Raw genomic sequence first — 24,037 nt, 5'->3', positions numbered from 1 at the left:
GAACATTGTTCTCACAGGCACTCTTTTTTTTCTAAAACTCGGACCTCCTAACTCCTCATCTCTTTGCAAGGGCGGGCGGCTTTCCTTTGCGAACACGAGGCCCAGAATTCTTGTCCGGTTCTGGCTGTTGCGTTTTCAGAAATCACCTTAGATGATGTACATAAATTCCTAAATAACTGCATGAAACCAGACGATGGAAAACAAAATTATACGTGAACTTTATTAATAAATTCACGGACTAATGGAGCTTGCTCCTATTATTAAATCGATTTGACATTCCTTTTCATTAAATTGTAGTGACAGACTAAAGGGTTAACTTAGGCGATCATCATCATCATAATTCAAGAGCATTGCTCTTGTCGGTGGGATAGAAGTGCCTGTTTTTGCGGCATGCGACAAAAACAGGCACACATGCCGCAAAAAAGCGTGTTCGTGGTTTTCCTAATATTAAAGCGATCTGTGAAGTAATAATTATATACTTAAGGGTACCTATGTGACCTGTGACCTATGTCACTGACTATGTAAACTCAACCTTTTTAAAAATGAGTTCGCGTAGTAAGAGCCGTTGTCGTAGAATCCGTTCTAAGATCCTGTATCTACCTACTACGAGAGCCTTCAAGGAAAAGCCCACAACAATGAATTATTTATTATGAATTTGTACTTCACCACACTGGCAAATTTATGTCTCCAATTGAAAAATAATGAAATGGTTTTGTCGAGTATATGATTTATAGGACCGATATATTTTCATTAACCGCATTTGTAAATTTGTAGCGCTACAGTAAGGCTACAGTATAATAAAGAGTACTATCGTACAGTATGGCCACTCCCGCTCCCCGCTGAAAGTGCCGCCCACCCCCTTTCGGTTACCTCACAGTTACCGCCTGTCAACAACGCGACAGTCGACCTGTCATATCTTTCTCAAACAAGCATGGTACGCGTTCACCTACACGAGCTTAGAATGTGTGCTTAGGAACGCGCCTCTTACATATATTTGATCGCCAGTGTCCGAGATGTGGTAAGGCATTCGTACTTAACAAAACCAAGATTACCTACATGAAGTCATATCAGTTTAAGCTATTAGCTATGAATTTATCAAATAAAATATACACCGTGTTTCACTTTACACTAAAAACCTGAAAACAGTTTGTTCAGAATTGAGAGTAGAATCGATTGAGCTATACTCGTATCTTGATGGGGGTAATATTTTTTGTTTAATGTGTATTATTAGTTATTTTTTACGTGCCCATTCTATTGTGTTCGTAATGCGACATTGTGTATATCGCGTTGCTAGAGGTTGCTTACCTTTTTCAGTATTTAGGGGTATTAATACTGGCTGGTTACTTGGACGATACTTTTTCCGTTACGAGTTTGACGTTGTTTGTCAGTTTAATCTTAATGTTTATCATAAGTCATAACAAATTGAACTCGTACCTAATTACAACCTTGTCATTTTTAGGGTTCCGTAGTCAACTAGGAACCCTTATAGTTTCGCCATGTCTGTCTGTCCGTCCGTCCGTCCGTCCGTCCGTCCGTCCGTCCGTCCGTCCGTCCGTCCGTCCGTACGTCCGTCCGCGGATAATTTCAGTAACTGTTAGCACTAGAAAGCTGAAATTTGGTACCAATATGTATATCAATCACGCCAACAAAGTGCAAAAATAAAAAATGGAAAAAAATGTTTTATTAGGGTACCCCCCCTACATGTAAAGTGGGGGCTGATATTTTTTTTCATTCCAACCCCAACGTGTGATATATTGTTGGATAGGTATTAAAAAATGAATAAGGGTTTACTAAGATCGTTTTTTGATAATATTAATATTTTCGGAAATAATCGCTCCTAAAGGAAAAAAAAGTGCGCCCCCCCCCTCTAACTTTTGAACCATATGTTTAAAAAATATGAAAAAAATCACAAAAGTAGAACTTTATAAATACTTTCTAGGAAAATTGTTTTGAACTTGATAGGTTCAGTAGTTTTTGAGAAAAATACGGAAAACTACGGAACCCTACACTGAGCGTGGCCCGACACGCTCTTGGCCGGTTTTTTTTACGTTGGGTTTAAATTTGCTTACCGCGATTACCTGTCCAATTCGAAGTTTACTGTGACAAAGCTTTAAAGTGTTTTAGAGTGACATCTTAGCTGTCTATTGGTCAACCTTATGTCGTTGCAGTAACGTACACAAATAAATAGTTTTAAGGTGTATCATGGTAGTTAGCAATTATTTTATTGAGCGTAGAGTTGAGGCCTTATTCCTAAAGACGAGCGTTTTTTGCAAAATAGAACCTTTTTCATTCAAAATTATAAAGAAACTATAAATGATTATTAAAAAAATGATAATGTTCCTAAAAGTACATATCTTAAGCTAGAAAGTCAATTGGTACTACTTTAAAATATGTCTTTTTATACTTCCGAAAAATCAGTTTTTTTGGGAAGACGTTTTCAAATTTCGTAGTGGGATAGCTCGTTTAGAATCGTGATTGTGCTGTTAAGAATGTTATTTGGAGTAATAAATGATCACAATCCTATTTGTTATATCCTGTACGAGTTAGCTAATACATTGACATTTTAAGATTTACTTGAAATGGTGGATAAATAACCTTCCGTATCCTCCCCATTTTTTCGATAAAAAGTGGTTTACATTATGTAGTTTTCCTGCGATTCCTGCATTTTTTGTAACTCTTAAATAATATTATCCTAAACTAGAACTTCTTATTGACCTATAAGAAAAAAAATCATACATATAAGACATACCTTTCTGTCAATAGATATGTTTTTAAAACACCTAAAATTCGAATAAAAGACACTGTGCTAACGTGAGCCCGCTCAGTCTGCGCCGAGCGCTCGAAGACAACGGACCTGCGTTTGATCGTCCGGCGCACCTAGCTTTCGTAAGCAGCTCGATAGTTCCGAGAAGTGCCGTAAACTGCGACTAAACAAATCTTGATCCTTTTTACACCTTATGCAATTTTAGCATTCGACATGCTTTTCATATGATTTTGGATTTTAAGTTATACGTGATGTTTGTTGAGAGTTTGAATTATTATTATATTTTGGGACCAAGATGAGGTTCTGGTTCTCATGATGATGGAGTCAGGCAGGAGATGTTCAACAGAACTGCTATTCTACTTATCATAACTCCACCATGTTTGGGCTCATTAGATTTGGGCTGATGAGCACCATCGATCTAGATGAGGTCCAAGGTCTCATGATGGAGTCAGGAGGTGGTCAACAGAACTGCTATTCTCCTCATCATAACCCCATCATCTTTGGGCTCATTAGATTTGGGCTGACGAGCACCATCGAACTAGATGAGGTCCAAGGTCTCATGACGGGGTCAGGAGGTGGCCAACAGAACTGCTATTCTCCTCATCATAACCCCATCATGTTCGGGCTCATTAGATTTGGGCTGACGAGCACCATCGAACTAGATGAGGTCCAAGGTCTCATGATGGAGTCAGGAGGTGGTCAACAGAACTGCTATTCTCCTCATCATAACCCCATCATGTTTGGGCTCATTAGATTTGGGCTGACGAGCACCATCGAACTAGATGAGGTCCAGGGTCTCATGATGGAGTCAGGAGGTGGTCAACAGAACTGCTATTCTCCTCATCATAACCCCATCATGTTTGGGCTCATTAGATTTGGGCTGACGAGCACCATCGAACTAGATGAGGTCCAAGGTCTCATGACGGGGTCAGGAGGTGGCCAACAGAACTGCTATTCTCCTCATCATAACCCCATCATGTTTGGGCTCATTAGATTTGGGCTGACGAGCACCATCGAACTAGATGAGGTCCAGGGTCTCATGATGGAGTCAGGAGGTGGCCAACAGAACTGCTATTCTCCTCATCATAACCCCATCATGTTCGGGCTCATTAGATTTAGGCTGACGAGCACCATCGAACTAGATGAGGTTCAGGGTCTCATGATGGAGTCAGGAGGTGGCCAACAGAACTGCTATTCTCCTCATCATAACCCCATCATGTTCGGGCTCATTAGATTTGGGCTGACGAGCACCATCGAACTAGACGAGGTCCAAGTTCTCATGATGGAGTCAGGAGGTGGTCAACAGAACTGCTATTCTCCTCATCATAACCCCATCATGTTTGGGCTCATTATAAATATGTGGAAGGTCGTTAATAATAATAAATGTTTTATTAGGGTACCCCTACATGTAAAGAGGGGGCAGATATTTTTTTTTCATTTCAACCCCAACGTGTGATATATTTTTAGATAGGTATTTAAAAATGAATTAGGTTTTACTAAGATCGATTTTTGATAATTTTCATATTTTCGGAAATAATCGCTATAACTTTTGAACCATATGTTTAAAAAAATGAAAAAAATCACAAAAGTAGAACTTTACAAAGACTTTATTTGAAAATTTGTTTTGAACTTTATAGGTTAGTTTTTGAGAAAAATACGGAAAACTACGGAACCCTACACTGAGCGTGGCCCGACACGCTTTTGGCCGGTTTTAATTTTATTTTAATACTTTTCTGTGCTATTCATACATAGCCAGCCACCCTAGGGGATTCAGTATTGACAGCTTCTTTTTTTCTTTCTGCATATATTTCTTTCCGCTTTTACATATTTTGATTTTCACCCTTTAAAATGTTTCTAAGACGCAATGTTTTGCAAATTTGGTCACGTCATGCACAGTTAAACTGTGGAATGAATTGTCGCCAGCGGTATTTCCGGACCAATGCGACCTTCAAACCTTCAAGAAAAGAGCGTACATCCATCTTAAAGGCCGGCAACGCACCTCCAACACTTCTGGTGCTTCTGGTGTCCATGGGCGGCAGTGATCGCTTACCATCAGGCAGCCTATCTGCTCGTTTGCCTCCTATCCCATAAAAAAACGTTTAATATTTTTTAAGAAAAAAAAACCGCCGCCTTTCGGGTTGTGGTGAAAGCTACTTGCGAATGTTGGATTATGTAGAAATGTGTAGGTATTTTTTAAAACTGCTTTTAATGCTTTAATTTTTTGATGGCAACACAAATCAATATACGTATAACGCTAAGGTTTGAGGAGTTTCTCAATTCCTCATGAATCCGATTATAAGAAATCGAAGCTTGACAAACTTTGACTTGAAAACTCAATAATTATGCTTAACAAACATAACTAAATACCTAAATGTCACTGTTCTGAACTTAAATGCATGCTTTTCTTACAAAAATACCAAAGTCACTATGAGTGTGCCGTTCAGATTTGAGGAGTTCGGTTCTGACCATCATCAGCAGTTCCACTGCACCAAATGTCACTGTTCTGGACGAAAGTGCATGCTGTTCTTATAAAAATACCAAAGTCACTATAAGCGTGCCGTTCAGATTTGAGAAGTTCCGTTCTGGCCATCATCAGCAGTTCCACTGCACCAAATGTCACTGTTCCGTACCTAAATGCATGCTGTTCCTTTAAAAACACAAAAATCACCATACGTATGCCTTTCAGATTCGAGGAGTTCCCTCGATTACTCCAGGATCCCATCATCAGAACTGGGTTCTGAGAAAAATGGGACCAATCTGTATTCATATACATTCAATAATTTTTTTTAATCGGTCCAGTAACAACGGAGATATCGACAAACAAACATAAAAAAATGAAAAAAATAAATAAACATACAGACGAATTGAGAACCTCGCCTCAAATCTCTCAGATTTGAGGCGACGGTTAAAAAGTGACACATCATGAGCAGTTCCAATGCACCAAATGTCACTGTTCTGGACGTAAGTGCATGCTGTTCTTATAAAAATATGAAAGTCACTATAACTGTGATAATTTCCGAAAATATTAATATTATCAAAAAACGATCTTAGTAAACCCTTATTCATTTTTAAATACCTATCCAAAAATATATCACACGTTGGGGTTGGAATGAAAAAAAAAATCAGCCCTCACTTTACATGTAGGGGGGTACCCTAATAAAACATTTTTTTCCATTTTTTATTTTTGCACTTTGTTGACGTGATTGATATACATATTGTTACTAAATTTCAGCTTTCTAGTGCTTACGGTTATTGAGATTATCCGCGGACGGACGGACGGACGGACGGACGGACGGATGGACAGACAGACATGGCGAAACTATAAGAGTTCCTAGTTGACTACGGAACCCTAAAAAACAGAAATCACTATTAAACTATTCTCTAATTTCAAGTTCCTAACTAAAACTTTCCTAATAAAAAAAAAACAAATTGATCCCGCTACAAACTTTCACCCCTTTTTCCCTCTACTAGGGGTGTAAATTTTCATAATCGATTCTTATCTCTTCGAAATTTTGTTAATGCAATCTATACAAATTTCGACTTTCTAGCTTTCGTAATTTCGGCTCAGCGGTGTTGGTTGTCAATCAATCAATTAGGAAACCTGAATTTATATATGTACATGTAGACTAATACTATACTTTTACTACATTCATATACCTTATTTACTACTACCATACCATGAATATGAAATTAAATAAAGAGTCCCCATATAAAATTGAAAATTATGTTATTAGCAATTTAATTCAAAACTATCAAGATTATTCGTGTCTGCGTTGAAACGCGCGTTGAGTTGCCGGTGCTCGCGTACCGAGCGCCAACGCCATCTATCGATGGCCGTTTCGTGAAATTGATGAGCGCTCTAAGGAATAAGGGGTCTTAAAAGTCGAGTAGAGCTGTACAGAAAATTAAAAATTCAATTAAAAAAAAAGTAAACATCAGATTTAAATACGAATACTCTCGATGATGAGTTTAAAAAAATAAAAATCAGTTGGGGTGTCTGAGGTTTTGAGTAATACCGGAAACACGTTGTAGATTAGTTTTGGGTTATCGGTTGTCACTATGGCTTAGTGGAAGAAGATATCTATTATTTAAATAAAAGATATGATATGGATATGATATGGGATATGGGTATAGTTGTCAAAAGTTCAAAACTAATGCTCTAAAGGTTTTGACTCAGTGTCAAAAAATATCAGAAAGTGCACTGTGATGTGGTTACGAATTTCACTTTGACATTTACAATGATCTTCTATATCCATTCCCTTTCCTTTAACTGAAGCTTACTTTAGCATAGTACACTTCAGTAGCACTCTGCTTTCGAAATAACCCTAATGCACCTTGTAAACTTTCCAAGTTATAATTGTAATATAAATAATCTCCACAGTAATTTGTAAGATAAATTGTAATTTTTGCTCCATTTTTAGGGTTCCGTAGTCAACTAGGAACCCTTATAGTTTCGCCATGTCTGTCTGTCTGTCCGTCCGTCCGTCCGTCCGTCCGCGAATAATCTCAGTAACCGTTAGCACTAGAAAGCTGAAATTTGGTACCAATATGTATATCAATCACGCCAACAAAGTGCAAAAATAAAAAATGGAAAAAATGTTTTATTAGGGTACCCCCCCTACATGTAAAGTGGGGGCTGATATTTTTTTTCATTCCAACCCCAACATGTGATATATTGTTGGATAGGTATTTGAAAATGAATAAGGGTTTACTAAGATCGTTTTTTGATAATACTAATATTTTCGGAAATAATCGCTCCTAAAGGAAAAAAAAGTGCGTCCCCCCCCCTCTAACTTTTGAACCATATGTTTAAAAAATATGAAAAAAATCACAAAAGTAGAACTTTATAAAGACTTTCTAGGAAAATTGTTTTGAACTTGATAGGTTCAGTAGTTTTTGAGAAAAATACGGAAAACTACGGAACCCTACACTGAGCGTGGCCCGACACGCTCTTGGCCGGTTTTATTCTAACGTTTAGGTACATCAAGTGCAGTGAAGTAAACTTGAGGTTAATGCTAGTAATATAAGCAGTACAAACTACGTTGTTAAGGGCAAGCCTGGATTTAGAGATCTGGTACTGGTAATTCCAGAGGTCTCCCCAAAATTTATCGAGGTCCCCTTCTCCATCTCAAAACCTTGTCAGGTTAAGTCCCTGGGCCTTAGTGCGTTTTCACATTATCCGATCCGATATCGGAAGTAGGAAGCATTTCAAAGGAAAAAAATCAAAAGATGGCGGCGTAAATATATGGGATATCGGTCCAACATCCGATATCGGATCGGTTAATGTGAAAACGCACTTAGGTCAGTCTTAGGCTTAAGTGCCTGCGTAAGCCTAAGATTGACCTAAGTGCGTGTTCAACTGTTCACATTATCCGACCCGATATCGGATGTCGGAAGGATTTCAAAGGCAAAAATCAAAGATGGCGGCTTGAATGTATGGGATATCGGTCCTACATCCGATATCGGATCGGATAGTGTGAAAACTCACTAAGGCTTAAGGGGCAATCCGGCCCTAGTTAAGGAGTCGTACTAATCAGTATTATCACAGGTTGCGGAAGAGTACTTCGGCCTATATGTAGTAAGGCGATGGCGACACAGGGGTTTTAGTGGGTAAACCATGCATGGGCCTCAGTCGAAATTGCACCGCTTTACCTTGCATTTCCGCTCCAAAAAAAGTTTTAATCGTCTTCAAAGGCGGCTTTTATCCGACTATCGAGTTCTAAGGGTAAGATGGTAATAATAAGTAGGAACGTGGTAGGAACTTATTAACATTTGTCAACCCTCGGCCTCGTTGGAATCCCCTTAAGTCCTCATTAAGAGCAATGTTATAAGCAATAAAAATAAGCGATGCTTAAGCCGTACGCCCGCGAGCGTCGCTAAACCGGTGGGCATTACAGTGACAGTGACAGATGTATGGAATAACCCCCCCTTCCCTTAAGCACAGAATAAATAATAGCACTAGGTACTACCACACAGAAATACACTTTATACACAACCGAATTTAGATGAGCGGCTCGGTATCTAATAGTTTTGGTTATTTAGGGTTGTCAAAAATCTTATAGGTAGATAACTGTATCGTATGTAGTGCGAAAAGGGTTTCCTTCGTATTTTTCCGGAAACGTTCCTATTTGTCATGCTAAGTCAATGTTAGTACATCTTGTACTGAGACTGACTGAAATAGCATGACACGTTCGTTCGTACGTTTCCGTAACAATACGAAGGTAAATCTTTTCGTACTACATCTGTACCGAGCTAAATGGAGTAGAGTTCGAGAACAAAGTAATGAATGTACATCGCGGTCGAAGGATGCGTCTGGCAGGACATCATCATCAATACATCGCATAAGTAAACGTTTCCGCAGCAATCGGATCGGACACATTTAAAATATACCTACCTGCTAAAATTAGCGCCTACGTAATTATAACCAGCTGCAGGATTAATTTTAAAGTTAAATTGTAGTTTAATTTGAATCGAATAAGTATTGAAATCTATTTATAGTGTAACACACAAAAAATTGTTTGTCTGTGGCGCTTGATTTGACAGTCGTAGTAGTGTTCATTTTCTATTATTAAACCGGCTTTGTACCTCCATCGTTGTTTCAATGTAAGCTGCTCGTGTAAGATTCGTGTACATAAATTATGTTCAAGGTGAAGGACACAAAAAACTGCCTTTAGTCAAGCTTTATTTTATTACAATTACCTACCGTTTATAATAAGTTTATATATTCGGGTAGAGGTGTTTTTTTACACTTTATGTCGGTGGCAAACAAGGATACGGCCCGCCTGGTAGTCATAGGCAGTCACGGAATGGACGCGGCCTGTAAATCTAGATGGGATTAAACAAAGGCGGCCGGCTGATATGTTAATAAAATAATAATTAGTTACCTACTTGGTTTGCATTCAATAATCCTATGATACAACACATTGTGTTGTGTTTTGATATCTAATAATAGATAGTAGCGCCACCTACACTAATACTTGTATAGACACTTTTGTATCTTATACTCTTTGGATCCTTTTAAACCTTTGTGACTGTTTTGTATTTAGAATATTATTGACTTAAATATATTATTCCTTTGATATCCGTTTACCAGAATGGTTGTGTTTAATTTCATAACACATTGCCAACGCTTCTCCCTCAAAAGGTGCGACTCGTCTTGCGATTCGGGTCCGTATGGTATGGTATGCCACGTCGAGCTCTCGAGGGCGACACTGAAAGTTTTTAGAACTGGCCGAAAGAATATAATTAAAAATTTAGTTTACATTTTAAAAATAGAACTCTTTGCCAATATAATTGTGCGTGAATTTCATGCATTTATCATTTGTTTTACGATTTGGCAGCAAAATCAAAATTGTATCTTTCACTTCAGTATGTATTTCACGAGAGAAAATTTTCATACCATGATTTTCTATGACTTTCGATCAACAAAAGAGTTATAATAAACATCGTTTGGCCTTTCACAATGAAGTCCCATCTCGTGGTACTGTTTACATCTGGTTTAATAAAATTAAATGTGGTCGCACTAATTTCACCGATGATCAGCATGAGGGACGCCCGTTTACGGCGATGACTGAAGATAACATCAGTGTTGTGCGGCGCATGATAGAGACTGACAAAAGAGTGACCTACCAGCATATTCCGACAACTTTAGGCATCGGTATGAGTCAAGTGCACAACATCCTCCATGGACATTTAGTAGTCAGGAGGCTTTGTGCCCGTTGGATACCTCATAATTTAACAGAGACCCAAAAACTACCCCTAAAGACGAATGGGCTTCTTTTCTGAGTGGTTCCATCGCATGCAGCGATGTATTGATGTGAAGGAACACCATTTTAAAAAGATATAATAAAATTAATAACTTGCTAGTTTGCTTAGTTTTTGATTTTCTAAGAACTTTCAGTGTGGCCCTCGTAGCTCCATAGTAGGTAGATACTGTACGGATTTTTGTACGTAATGCGTTCGCTGATCACATAGCAGGAAATTAGCTAAAAATTACGGCAAAATCACTACCATGGGTGGAATTTCCAATATGTCTTGGAATTCCAGTAACTATTTAAGACGTAATATTTTCACGGTAGTAGTCGCTAGGAGTACCATTGATCTATATAGTGTATCTATGACTGGGGATGAGCTTTTGGTAGCTGTTGGTAGAGCCCTGGAGTATCAATCCAGTAGCCGTGAGTTCAAGTCCCACCCATGGTAGTGATTTTTCCCCCTGAAATTCATTTTCAGTTTATAATATTTTAGTAATATCAAATAGATTTCGTAAGCAATTTGGGAGAAAACTTAACATTCACTAAAGAAAATTGCAGTAAAGGACCAACTTTCGTGATGGATCACGCGAAACCTATAAGTGCTAGAACCAAAGTGTCAATGAACGATTTGTAGTAAATTTATCAGGGATTACTTTTTTCCTACACGCTTTTTCTGTATCTACAACGGTTTTGTCAGAAATCGCGAAAAACCGCATTTTCGGGTATTTAAGGGGGGGAAGAGGGGTGACGCAGAGGGGGAGGGATGGGGAGGGTTGATGAAAAATAACTTCGGCCTGTAATGTACATATCCCAATCAAAAAAAATCTTCCATTAATTATGCCAACATTTTCATACATAACTTTCCAGAAGCAACGGACTAACAGTGTTGGATGAAAATATGGAGAGATCCGCAACATCGCACCCTCGGCACACAAATCGAGATGCGACGAGTGTATGTATGTGTACAACATTACGGCGTTCTTATGAGACTCGTGCCCGACTCGCACTTAGCCAGTTTATTGATACATACATACATTAACTCAACTGTATTCCCAATAGGGGCAGGCTGAGCACGAGAAACTGTTTGAGCTACCGTGCCACTCTTAGCAATTAAGGGGTTAAAAGAAAATGAAATTGTGGTAAGTATTGTAGTGACAGGTTACAGGCCCATCGCCCAAACAACAATTGAACACTTACTTTTATCTCACAGTCGACTTCTACGACGCCCACTAGACGAAAGGGGGTGGTGAAATTATTAACCCTTCACCACACCGCTCAATGCTCAATAGAAACCAGTGTATTCCTTTATTACTTATCAATTTATTAATCTAACTTTATCATTGCTTATAATAATGATTGCTTTATAAAAGTAATCACGGGGCGGTGGCAGCTTACTTTCCTTTTATAGTGTATTTGGAGTATGTTTTGGTGGGGTCGTATGGCTCCCATCTAGATGCTGGGAATATATGCTTGTTTCTTTCATACCATGATCTGAAAATAAGAAAAACAGATAAATAGCAACAATTAGTAGGTACGTCGACCGTAAAAGTTTTTTGCAGTTTTTATTATTGACTAAAAAAATCGTTAATAAAAGAACAACACAAGTACTCACACGAAAACCATTAAATCACATTTATATTAATTTGTTAATTTTTACAATCGTTGAACATTGCTTCTTCGTCACTACCGTTAAAAAAAACAACTTCATTTTGTTTATTGTTTTTGTGTGATGACAATTAATCACATCCTTTAATTTGAGAAAAGGTATATTTGTGACACCACATTGAAGTAAAAAAAAAAAACACTATAAAGACCGACAGACTGGTTATAATGCATCCCAGGCGAGCTGCAAAGCTAGGTAGGGAGGTTTATTTAGTTACGCAATTTATTTATTAGCATGTTTGAGAAAAGCAAAATATGACAATGTAAAATAAAGACAATATAAAATATAACAATGGGCTTTCTAACTACTCAGTAACCTTACAGTTACCCTTAATTTTTGGCCTCAGTAAAGTAGTATTTCTAATTAAAACAAAAACCGTTACTCTCTAACGAAACTCACCTCAGTAGCACCTTGCCGGCGTGAGAGTCTTGCTTCTCCTGCGTCGCGTCGTTCACCAATCGCACGTCATCCGAAGCATCGAACTGGAAGAGAGGCCCGCTCTTCCCTCTTGCCTATAAACAAAAGAATAATTATTATTTAATGACAGATTTTACCGAAAAAGGAGGTATTTGAGTCAAAAATGCCACTGCTACACTCAGGCAAACACTACTTGTCACTAAGTAAGAACAAAGAAAACAATACTTTGCCTATCTTTAAGGAAATCTTCTTCTTACTAGAGTAAGACAAATACAGAAATACACTATAATTTTCATCTATATTTGAAGATTCCAGTACTGGTTTAAAATAATTATAATATTAATTAATTAAATTATAATTTATCAAATGACACAGTTCCTCGTCAAACTATTTATAGTAGATACAGAAGGATTAGAAGGCCATACCTAAAGGATTCTTTAAGGCTTGTCTATGAATCATGTGATTAAATTAGATAAAAAATTACATAGAATAGAATAAATATGATAATTGTTTTTTTACATAGCCAGCCAGTAAGGCCCATAAAATATTGCCTGTTATAAATTTTATTACATCCTGTATGAATTGAAAATAGCTGTAGGTACCTTGGTAACGATGAAGTCGTAGAAAGTATAATGGTGGGGCAGAATGAGATCCTCCTTCACGTACATGAGCTGGTCCGCCGAAACTGTCTTCAGCTCGCTGAACTCCGGCCTGAGCGTGTCGAGGCATCGCTGGAGGAATTGGTATATGGAGTTGCCTGAAACAAAAAGTTTATTTTTTATTTATATAAACATTTATTGATTAACTTTCGTGTGAGGAAACTGTGAGCGTCAGGACCCCTGGACCACTACAGATTAGTGTTGTGAATTTAAGCTTTGAGGCGTAAACTACAAAACTTGAGTCGCGACTTCTGAGTCTTAAAGCCTCGAACCTTAAAGCCTCGATCATATAAGCCTCAACCTTATAAGTTTGCGTTGCTGCTTACGAGCACAGAATCCTCGAGTCTTTAGTCCTCAAGCTTTAAAGACTCCTAAGCTTTGAAGGTTTAAGTCTATAAGGTTTGTAGCATTTAAGACTTAAGAGCTTTTAGTAAACTAGATCCTAAGGTCAACAGAAGTAAAAAAACAGGCCAAGTGCGAGTCGGACTCGCCCACTGAGAGCTCCGTACTTTTTAGTATCCTGAGATACATGAGATACAACGTGGTGACGTGACCGGGCGGATGGATATCTGAGTCTTAGTAATAGACTTACGTTTTTACCCATTGTTTACGGAACCCTAAAATCTACCAAACCGATACGTCAAATTAAGGGTTAAAAATAAATACTATCTGCCTATAAAGCTCGTTGTTTGAGCTCTTAAAGCTTGACAAAGGCCTTCGAGGTTTAGGGGGCTTGAGCTCTCTAATCTCTCTATGAAGCCCGAGTCTTAAAGACTCACTCTTAAGAGCTCATAAAAAGCTTGAGTCGTTAAGGTTCTGAACCGTTTCTGAGCTAAAACCTTTAACGCTTGAGTCTTTAAAGCGTGAACCTTTAGGGTTTGCAAGTCTTTAAGGTTTAAAAGTCTTCAAGACTAGTCTTATAACAACACTACTACAGATATTTGATGTTTAGTACATACTAAAATTTAGTACCTATTTGATACTTATTTAAAGTCACACACAGGTCGAACGCGATTAATTAACATTATTTTTACCTTTTTTCCAACGTTTCGGCCAGGTTGCACTGGCCGTGGTCGCGGAAGACTGACGTCCCAGCAAAGTGTCACCGGAGATGTAAACAACACAAAACTACCCGATATTAATTTATATAAATGTTCGGGGTAGACAAATAAATATAATCTACCCGATTTTAGTTATTGTTTATTTCCCACCGCACGACACACAGCACTCACAACATCCGCGCACTGGTCCGAAGATAGATCTTTTGGTTTGAACATTTGAATCACTGGTCCCCATGTTGGCGATAATCTATACCCGTCTTCCCTGTTAAAGTTTTTAGGATATTTTTTAATTTCGATCGCCTCCCTCACAATCCGGGGATAATAGTGTCGCTCGGTGGAAAGAACTTTGGGTTTGTGTAGCTCAATCCAGTGATTCGTTTCCGCAGTAAGCAAGTGCTCGGCGATTGCAGATTTGTGTATATGGCGATTTTTAACTGCCGCTATGTGTTCCTTCACCCTCTCTTGAACGCTGCGCTTTGTTTGGCCAATATACGCACTTCCACAACTGCAATCTATCTTGTAGACACCCGGACTTTGGTACGGAATGACATCCTTAGGACTGCGTAAGAGACTCGCTACTTTAGATAACGGTGTGTATACAGTCTTAATGGAGACTTTTCTTAGTACTGATCCAACTTTATCCGTTATCCCTTTCACATACGGCAAAAAGGCTGGTTGCCTGTCAACCTGCGGATGTCTCTCCCCGTTCTTAGTCTTGCGCGGGATTGTCTGCAAATACCCATTTTTTCTCAGCACCTTCTGAACATGGGCTAACTCCTCGTCTAAGTGTTCAGAGTCACATAAGTCTCGAGCCCTGTTAACCAGGGATGTGACCACCGATTGCAGATGTCTCGGATGATGATGGGAAGAAGCTTGCAGGTACCTGTCAGTGTGGGTGGGCTTTCTGTATACGGAGTGTGCCAGGGTTCCATCTGGTTTAGCTTTCAACTTTACATCCAGGAAAGGTAGGGATCTGTCGCTCTCCATCTCGAAGGTAAACTTTACCTTCGGATGGATGGAGTTTAAATGGTCAACGAACCGTTCCACTGTATCGGAGCTGCCCCTCAAAATGCAGAACACGTCATCTACGTATCTCTTCCACAGTGTAATCACAGGCGGTCCGGAGCGTAATGCTAACTCTTCAAAATGCTCCATCCATATGTTAGCAATTACTGGGGCTACTGGACTGCCCATTGCTACTCCATCCACCTGCAGATAAAACTGTCCATGGTAGAGGAAATAATTCCCCTCCAGACAATGCTCCAACAGCGTGACGTACCCCTCAGGATGACCGTTCTCCACGAGTTTCGTCTTAACAATGCCCAGACACTCTCTTAATGGAACATTGGTGAATAACGACTCCACGTCGAAACTCACCATAATCTCCTCTGGTTCCAATTTTATGGTCTTCACAATGTCAATAAAATGACGAGAGTCCTTTACAAACGACGTAGTCTTCCCTACTAGCTATTTGATACTATTTGGTACCTGAGTACATATATTTGGTACCTCCACTGATATCGAAAAATCGAGCGAATAAAGTGGCCAGACATTCTGACGTCAGGATGTCTGGACCATTTTTGGTTTACATAGTTCTAGACAACACTACTAATTGATATCTTAGTCAATATTTACTACCTATTTGGTACCTGTCAATATATTTTTTTCAAATTTTTTTGGCGTACCAGAAAAAAGTTATGACGGAATTTAAAGTTGTGAGCCCGGCCGTGCCGTTGAAGTATATAGCGCCTGTCAAAAGTATAGAGGCAAATCCGCCTGCCCTCCTGCGCGCGTCAACTTAAATAGGAATTTAGTTTTAGGCACTCGCACATCATCTCTACTACTGACTAGTGGCATTAATATAGTCGAAATATAAAAGTAATTAGTGTAATTACACTAGTTTTCCATTTTCCTCCTGAGAGACCTAAACACGTGGCAACAGTTGGGCAAATTCTAGGGGGGAAATAGCATAAACTGTTATAATTAATAGCGTCATTGGTAATATTGGTATATAGGATGTATTTTGATGATGTGGACCAGTCTATGGTCCACGAGCTCCGTTATAGGGGTTTATCATATAAATAAATCACTGCTTTCGGTAACATTTGTTTTTTGCATCAATTAGTGTCAATTATGAATTAAGAATAAATACAAACATCAAATCAATCATCTACTATCAGTACCTACAACCACAATGCCGCCAAATCTGCCATACAGCTCTACAGCTGCTGAACAGTCGCAAAAATGACCGGCTGTCAGGGGTAAACTGATTTACAAATTTCTCCGCCAGGAGATGTCTCTCAGGGACATGACATGACATTAGACGTTATTGAGACTGTAGGAGGTTCTCTCAGAAGGAAAATGGAAAACTAGTGTAATTACACTAATTACTTTTATATTTCGACTATATTAATGCCACTAGTCAGTAGAGATGATGTGCGAGTGCCTAAAAATAAATTCCTATTTAAGTTGACGCGCAGGAGGGCAGGCGGATTTGCCTCTATTCTTTTGACAGGCGCTACATACTTCAACGCCACGGCTGGGCTCACAACTTTAAATTCCATCATAACTTTTTTCTGGTACGCCAAAAAAATTTGAAAAAAATATATTGACAGGTACCAAATAGGTAGTAAATATTGACTAAGATATCAATAAGTAGTGTTGTCTAGAACTATGTAAACCAAAAATGGTCCAGACATCCTGACGTCAGAATGTCTGGCCACTTTATTCGCTCGATTTTTCGATATCAGTGGAGGTACCAAATATATGTACTCAGGTACCAAATAGTATCAAATAGGTACTAAATTTTAGTATGTACTAAACATCAAATATCTGTAGTAGTCCAGGGGTCCTGACGCTCACAGGAAACTGGCATATGAACATCATTCATAGGGCTACTAGCAACTACCCACTCTAGCAACAAAATGCTGAGTATGAGTATTCAAGTCAAACAAAGAATTGCAAGATTTAAAAGCAACCATGGAGTTTGTAGACAGTTTTCTCCCATATTGATTTAGCCACGTATAGATAGTATTAAATTAAAAAACGCGTCCCTTGGTTCTTATTGTCACGCTATTTTAAGGTTAAATTTCTTAAATTCTCACATAATTGATGATGTTTAATTGTAGTGATTTTCGTGATCACCTGAAAGTTCATACCTTTCTTTAAAATTACATTTCTTCTGTGCCCCGACCCGTCCCAGTAGCTGAATGTGACCGTGATGGGCTCATCTTTAAGGCTGGCCTGCGTCATGACCCACTCTAAACGCAGCTCCTCTCGGAGCTTGAGGTCTGCCTCCTCTCGCTCCCGGTCAGGCAGGAATGATGTGTCTACATCTGGGTTCTTGCGAATTTTCTTCAATGTCTGAAATGCAAAGTATGTGCCATTTTTAGGGTTCCGTAGTCAACTAGGAACCCTTATAGTTTCGCCATGTCTGTCTGTCTGTCCGTCCGTCCGTCCGTCCGCGGATAATCTCAATGTCCGTAAGGACTAGAAAGCTGAAATTTGGTATCAACATGTACATGTATATCAATCACGCCAACAAAGTGCAAAAATAACAAGTGGAAAAAAATGTTGCATTAATACCCCCCTGAACGTAAAGTGGGGAGTGTTTTTTTTTTTTCATTTCAACCCTAACGTATATTGTTGGATGGGTATTTAAAAACGAATAGGGGTTTACTAAAATCATTTTTTGATAATGCTCATAATTTCGGAAATAATCGCTCCTAAAGTAAAAAAAAATGAACCAAAAGTTTAAAAAATACGAAAAAAATCACAAATGTAGAAATTTATAAAGACTTTCTAGGAAAATTATTTTGAACTTTAAAGGTTGAACAGTTTTTGAAAAAAATACGGGAAACTACGGAACCCTACACTGAGCGTGGCCTGACACGCTCTTGGCCGGTTTTTAGGGTTCCGTCGGCAACTAGGAATCCTTATAGTTTCGCCATGTCTGTCTGTCCGTCCGTCCGTCCGTCCACGGATAATCTCAGTATCCGTTAGCACTAGAAAGCTGAAATTTGGTACCAATATGTATTTTAATTACGCCGACAAAGTGGAAAAATAAAAAATGGAAAAATATGTTTTATTAGGGTACCCCCCCTACATGTAAAGTGGGGGCTGATATTTTTTTTCATTCCAACCCCAACGTGTGATATATTGTTCGATAGGTATTTAAAAATGAATAAGGGTTTACTAAGATGGTTTTTTGATAATATTAGTATTTTCGGAAATAGTCGCTCCTAAAGGAAAAAAAATGTGCGTCCCCCCCTCTAACTTTTGAACCGTATATTTTTATATTAAAGGAAAAAATGGAAAAATTTACGCTTCCGGCGGGACTTGAACCCGCATCCTTTTTGCAATCCGTGCAATGCTCTTACCAATTGAGCTACGGAAGCCACGCCGGACTTCGCAAATCTTTCCATGCCTTTCCTTTTGTTCACACGTCTTGGGGTGACGGAAGCGTAAATTTTTCCATTTTTTCCTTTAATATAAAAATGTTTAGAATAGTTAGCAGACGTTTCTGCTTAATAAAAATTAATTTTGAACCGTATGTTTAAAAAATATGAAAAAAATCACAAAAGTAGAACTTTATAAATACTTTCTAGGAAAATTGTTTTGAACTTGATAGGTTCAGTCGTTTTTGAGAAAAATACGGAAAACTACGGAACCCCACACTGAGCGTGACCCGACACGCTCTTGGCCGGTTTTTATTAATTTAGAGATTTTATCAAACTAGTGGGAGCCGAAAACCTTCACAATATGCTAACTTAGTGCTTCAAGTCTGTAGAGGAGAATATCTGGGCACACTAAAAGAAAATTGAGTTAAACTGTAGACTACTACTACTCCACTACTCCAGTGGTGGGCTAAGTACAGCCCGTGGGCCAGCCAGATATTCCTCTGAAAAGATTATGCCTGTCCCTCAAAAGAGTGTGTGCTTGGCCCGCCATGTAGTAATTTTTGGTGTTAATCTCCTCTAAAATTCCTTCAAAGTTTGGCCCCCAACGAAAACAGTTTGCTCACCAAAAGCTTGTTCTACAGTATGTTACTAAGGTCAATAAAAGTTTAAATTTTTCTGACACCACACACAAATTGTTGTGTAATCAATTGAGATCCTGGTGGTGGTGGTGGTGAGACTGGTGAAAAAATTTGATTATTGAGACTATACTTACTGGTTCCTCCTTCTCCCTCCAACTTGTTTCTTCTGGCTCCTTCTTTATCCCACTGGTTTCTGGACCACTGTCTTCTTCCTCTTCTTCATCACACATGGCAAAGGAGAGTGCTTGAATCTGTCAACAATAACTGGTTCAATTAGGATTTATTGTTACTGCAATATTTTGTCAACCTATCTGGCCTAGCCTAACATCCTGGGTAATCCCTAAATTCAATCATTCTGGTAAGTTCATTTATGTGTGTGATGACTACAGGTGTTACAACGGGTTATTAGGTTTAGGCAGTTTAGTGCATGTTTGAGTTAACACTATGCAATAATGCAGTGGTGGGGTAAGACCTAAATTTGATGTGGGCAAGATACAGTTTGCAAGGCTTGCTGATACTAGTGCCAGATACTTGCTAGCTGTTTTTTTATTATTTGCTAGATGAGTTATTATATCTAGGTATATTTATTATTAGATAACCTTTATAAATTCTCAGCAGGGGCGTACCTAAATTGAATCCTGAGCACAGCAAGGTATTCTGAAATAGAATCCCAATTATAGAGGGATTCAAGTGTTAATGCCCATGATCAAAATCAAATCAAATTATTAATTATATTTCAGGTGTTTAGGTTAGGGCTAGGGCTTTCAAGGCGCGAGGCCCCTTGGACCAATACGCCTTACGCCGCCTCTGCAATAACATATTACTAATACTATGTTACACCTAATCAAAGTTAGTGTGTAAAGCATACTAAAGGAGTATATGAAGATAATAATTTTAAGTTGCCTCATTTTTCAAGAGGTTTTAAACTTTATTATTTGATAAGCCCTAAACCAATGAAATTAAAATTTTGGACATAATGTTAAATTTAGAGGTGATTATGATCATAATAGTTAATAGAAACAGACAAAATGTATATGTCAATGATTATGAGTTCAAACATTTGAACAATCATTTAGGAACATTTCTCCGAGTAGTAAGCAGATCTCATCATCATCATTGGCTTTCAAGTCTATAACAGACTATTTAAGCAGTGTCAGGCGGGGCGACAACATTTTTGCGGCTGTGTAAGCCAATACGGGAGCGGCAAACACAACCACAACTCTGGCAGGTGCAGTGTGTATTAGAATTTTATCTTTATAAAGTGTTAAATAATTATAATGTTTAAGTAACAACAAAGAAACAAGTAAGAACAATCAGGAAAATAAAAACAAATTTAGGATAAAGAATTTGAGATAGAAACCTGTCGTTTTTGTTTGTTTTTCTGTGCCAACTTGGCTTCAATTTCCTTCTGTTTTTCTTTCTCTTTTTCAGCTTTCTTTTGAGCTAATTTCTTCTCTCTTTCACGCACAATGTGCTCCTGTTTTGCCTTCATTTCATCAAGAGTTACTAAGCCAATAGTAGAGCTCTTCAACTGTTGTTCAACAGCATCGTAATGAGTTGCAAACTTGTTCTCGATGTTGTCTATTTTGAGATCTTCCTCTATTTTCTTCTTACGAAGCTCTATTTCTTGCTGAGCCTTTTCTCGCTTTTTCATCAGATGCATGGCTCTACCAGCCTCTGAAGCTGCTCCTTTGTAGTGTGCCATGATATTTTCCTAATAAATTTCGTACAATATGATAACACTCACACCCTTAACGTAATAATGTAGTGTTTTAAATTAATTAATTAATGTAATTCTTAATCAGTGCTATGTGAAATAAAATAGAATTTTGTAGAAAATGCGAAATTGTGTCAACAACAATCAATGATGGATGATGTGAGATGTCAATGTCACCGTCATTGTCATGACACCTGAGTATTGCCATAGACAAAAATGGTCACGTTCTGATACCTAGCCATGTTTATCTTATAATACAGTTGTCATATATATCATTCCAATCGTCGTTTGATATTAGCATGTTTACTGCCTGCGTTACATCTATTTTCTATCTTACCAAGTTACCATAAAAGATATATAAATGAATAACATAATTTAAATTTTATATGAAAATTGGATAGTCTAGAGCCAATTTGGCCACAAGTCGTCTCCTTCACGATTTTCGTCGACATCTCTTCTAAATACCTAAAACAGGTATGGATATGTTCCTCGTTCTCTCCAGATTACGAATCGACCTGTTTTAGTTTAAGGAGGGGGGGACGGGTCGAGAAAAAGGGGGGAAAGATGACGACCGACCATCATAGATATTTATTCACATCTCGAGTCCTATGGCACCAATCTGTTCGTGCGATGTGTCATTTGAAAGCTTATTAAACCTACTTTAATTGTTTTCCAATAACTATGCTCATAAAAGTAACCGTTTAGGAAATATTTGAAAATATATGTTTTTTTATCGCGCATGAATTGCACAAGTACTAGTAAAAAATGCGTCTAACTCAATAAACAATAACTTTACCGCAATTGATGTTATTATAAAATTTTCGCGTCTATTCATGCTCTTTCTAAAAATATAAGTTTCATTGGTATATGATAATATATAACCATATAATTAAGAATTTTGTTTGGCAGGGGTTATCCTCCAGGTCGCATAAACGGGCGCTGACCGTAGTAAAGTATTCAATATTTTTGAGGTCTTATTTTACGGATCCATATGTGAGAGGTATCGTTTGAAAGATAATTAAACCTACTATAATTGTTTACACATAACTATAGTATTAAAAGTAGCTGTTTACATAATATTTGAAAATATGTGTTTTTTATCGAGCATGAATCGCACAAGTACTGGTAAAAAATGCTTCTAAGTCAATAAACAATAACGTTACCGCAATTGATGTTATTATAAAATTTACGCGACTATTCATGAGCTTTCTAAAAATATAAGTTTTATTGGTAAGTGATAATATAACCATTAAATTACGAATTTTGTTTCGTAGTGGTCACTCCGCTGGTCGCATAAAAATGAGCGCTGACCGTAGTAAAGTATTCAATATTTTTAAGGTCTTATTTTACGGATCCATATGTAAGAGGTATCATTTGAAAGAAAATTAAACCTACTATAATTATTTTTGAATAACTATAGTTATAAAGGTAGCTGTTTACAAAATATTTGAAAACATGAGTTTTTTTTTCGAGCACGAGTTGCACATATACAGATAAAAAATGCTTCTAACTTAATAAACCATAACTTTACCGCAATTAATGTTATTATAAAATTTACGCGAAATTTCATGCGCTTTCTAAAAATATAAGTTTTATTGGTGTATGATAATATATGACCAAGTAATTACGAATTTGGTTTAGCAGGTGTCACTGCGCCCTGTCACGATATTGGGTGCTGACTGACGTCGCCAAATTTTCTACGTTACTCAGATCCTATTTTACTGATAAATTTGTGAGAGGTATCATTTGAAAGCATATTATGCGTACTATCTTTATTTCTAATATTTCAAGTCGAAACTGTAGAAGTTTACAAAATATTTGATTAGTAATATGTGTATTTTACTGTGCATGAATAGCATTGGCATTGATAAGACACGCTTCTAGCTCAATAAATTATAGTTTTCCGCAATTGAAATAATAACAAAATAAACGGAAAATGTATGACTTACACAAAAAATAAGTTTGGTTTGTATTGCATAAACAATTTATTTGAATTTGTTCAGCTCACCTACTGCGCACCATCATATAAATGGATGTCCACCGTCGTTGCCTTTTTTCATGATTTTTCAGATTTTATTTCACTAATCGTATATTCATAATAAATATAATCTATCACGTATCGAATTTACTTATATACTTAATTGATCAGTAAAATAAAATCTGTAAAATGATGAAGAAATTAAGGCAACGGCGGGGGACATCCGTTTATATGACGATTGACCGTGCGCAGTGGGTATGGTGGACAAATTAACATTAATTGTTTAAGCAAATCTAACAAAACTCATTTTTTGTAAAGGCCATACATTTTGCGGTTCATTTCGTTATTATATCAATTGCGGAAAAATATAATTTATTGAGCTAGAAGCATGTTTCACTCGTATCAGTGCGAATGCTATTCATATACAGTAAAAATACACATATTGTCAAATATTTTGTAAACTTCTACAATTACGACTAAAATTATTAAAAAGTAACGATAGTACGCATAATATGCTTTCAAATGATACCTCTCACAAATTGATCGCTAAAATAGGATCTGAGAAATACATAAAATTAGGCGACGGTTAGCAATTTACGTCACGGGGGTGCAGTGACACCTGCTAAACCAAATTCGTAATTACTTGGTTGTATAATATCATACATCAATAAAACTTATATTTTAGAAAGCATATGAAATGTCCTGTAAATCTTATCATAACATTATTTGCGGTAAAGTTATTGTTTATTGGTCATGCACCAAGATACAATCTTAAAAATTATGAAAACGGCAACGAAAATGGTCATCCATGTATATGACGGTGCGCAGTGAGTATGATGGATAAATTAACATTAATTCTTTATGCAATACTGACAAAACTTATTATTTGAAAAGGTCATACATTTCGCCGTTTATTTTGTTATTATATCAATTGCGGAAAAAATATAATTCATTGAGCTAGAAGCATGTTTTACTCACATCGGTTC

The 24,037-nt window shown here is 37.6% G+C and overlaps 1 protein-coding gene across 1 annotated transcript; it reads right to left on the bottom strand.

Annotated features, from left to right (window-relative positions):
- Positions 1-11,818: 11,818 nt before the first annotated feature.
- On the bottom strand, positions 11,819-21,204 carry LOC125228786 (protein FAM50 homolog). Its single transcript, XM_048133466.1, has 6 exons — positions 20,717-21,204; positions 19,491-19,607; positions 17,477-17,681; positions 13,201-13,355; positions 12,581-12,693; positions 11,819-12,009 (listed from the first exon to the last, which is right to left on the bottom strand). The coding sequence occupies exons 1-6, from the start codon at positions 21,059-21,061 to the stop codon at positions 11,910-11,912; spliced, it is 1,035 nt and encodes a 344-aa protein (XP_047989423.1). The 5' UTR covers positions 21,062-21,204; the 3' UTR covers positions 11,819-11,909.
- Between the last annotated feature and the right edge of the window lie 2,833 nt (positions 21,205-24,037).

Source organism: Leguminivora glycinivorella, chromosome 8 (genome assembly GCF_023078275.1).
Source record: "Leguminivora glycinivorella isolate SPB_JAAS2020 chromosome 8, LegGlyc_1.1, whole genome shotgun sequence".
Taxonomy (NCBI): Eukaryota; Metazoa; Arthropoda; class Insecta; order Lepidoptera; family Tortricidae; genus Leguminivora; species Leguminivora glycinivorella.
Note: the sequence above shows the minus strand (reverse complement) of the source record. Positions and strands in the feature narration are given on the sequence as shown.

Bases quoted from the DNA above. Each gene is read 5' to 3' on its own strand.
- LOC125228786 (XM_048133466.1), bottom strand. From the start codon at position 21,061: ATGGCACACTACAAAGGAGCAGCTTCAGAGGCTGGTAGAGCCATGCAT. The intron at 13,356-17,476 runs GTATGAACTTTC...TTTTTGTTTCAG, and splicing joins AAATGTAATTTTAAAGAAAG to GCAACTCCATATACCAATTC. The intron at 12,010-12,580 runs GTGAGTTTCGTT...TCTTATTTTCAG, and splicing joins GCCGGCAAGGTGCTACTGAG to ATCATGGTATGAAAGAAACA.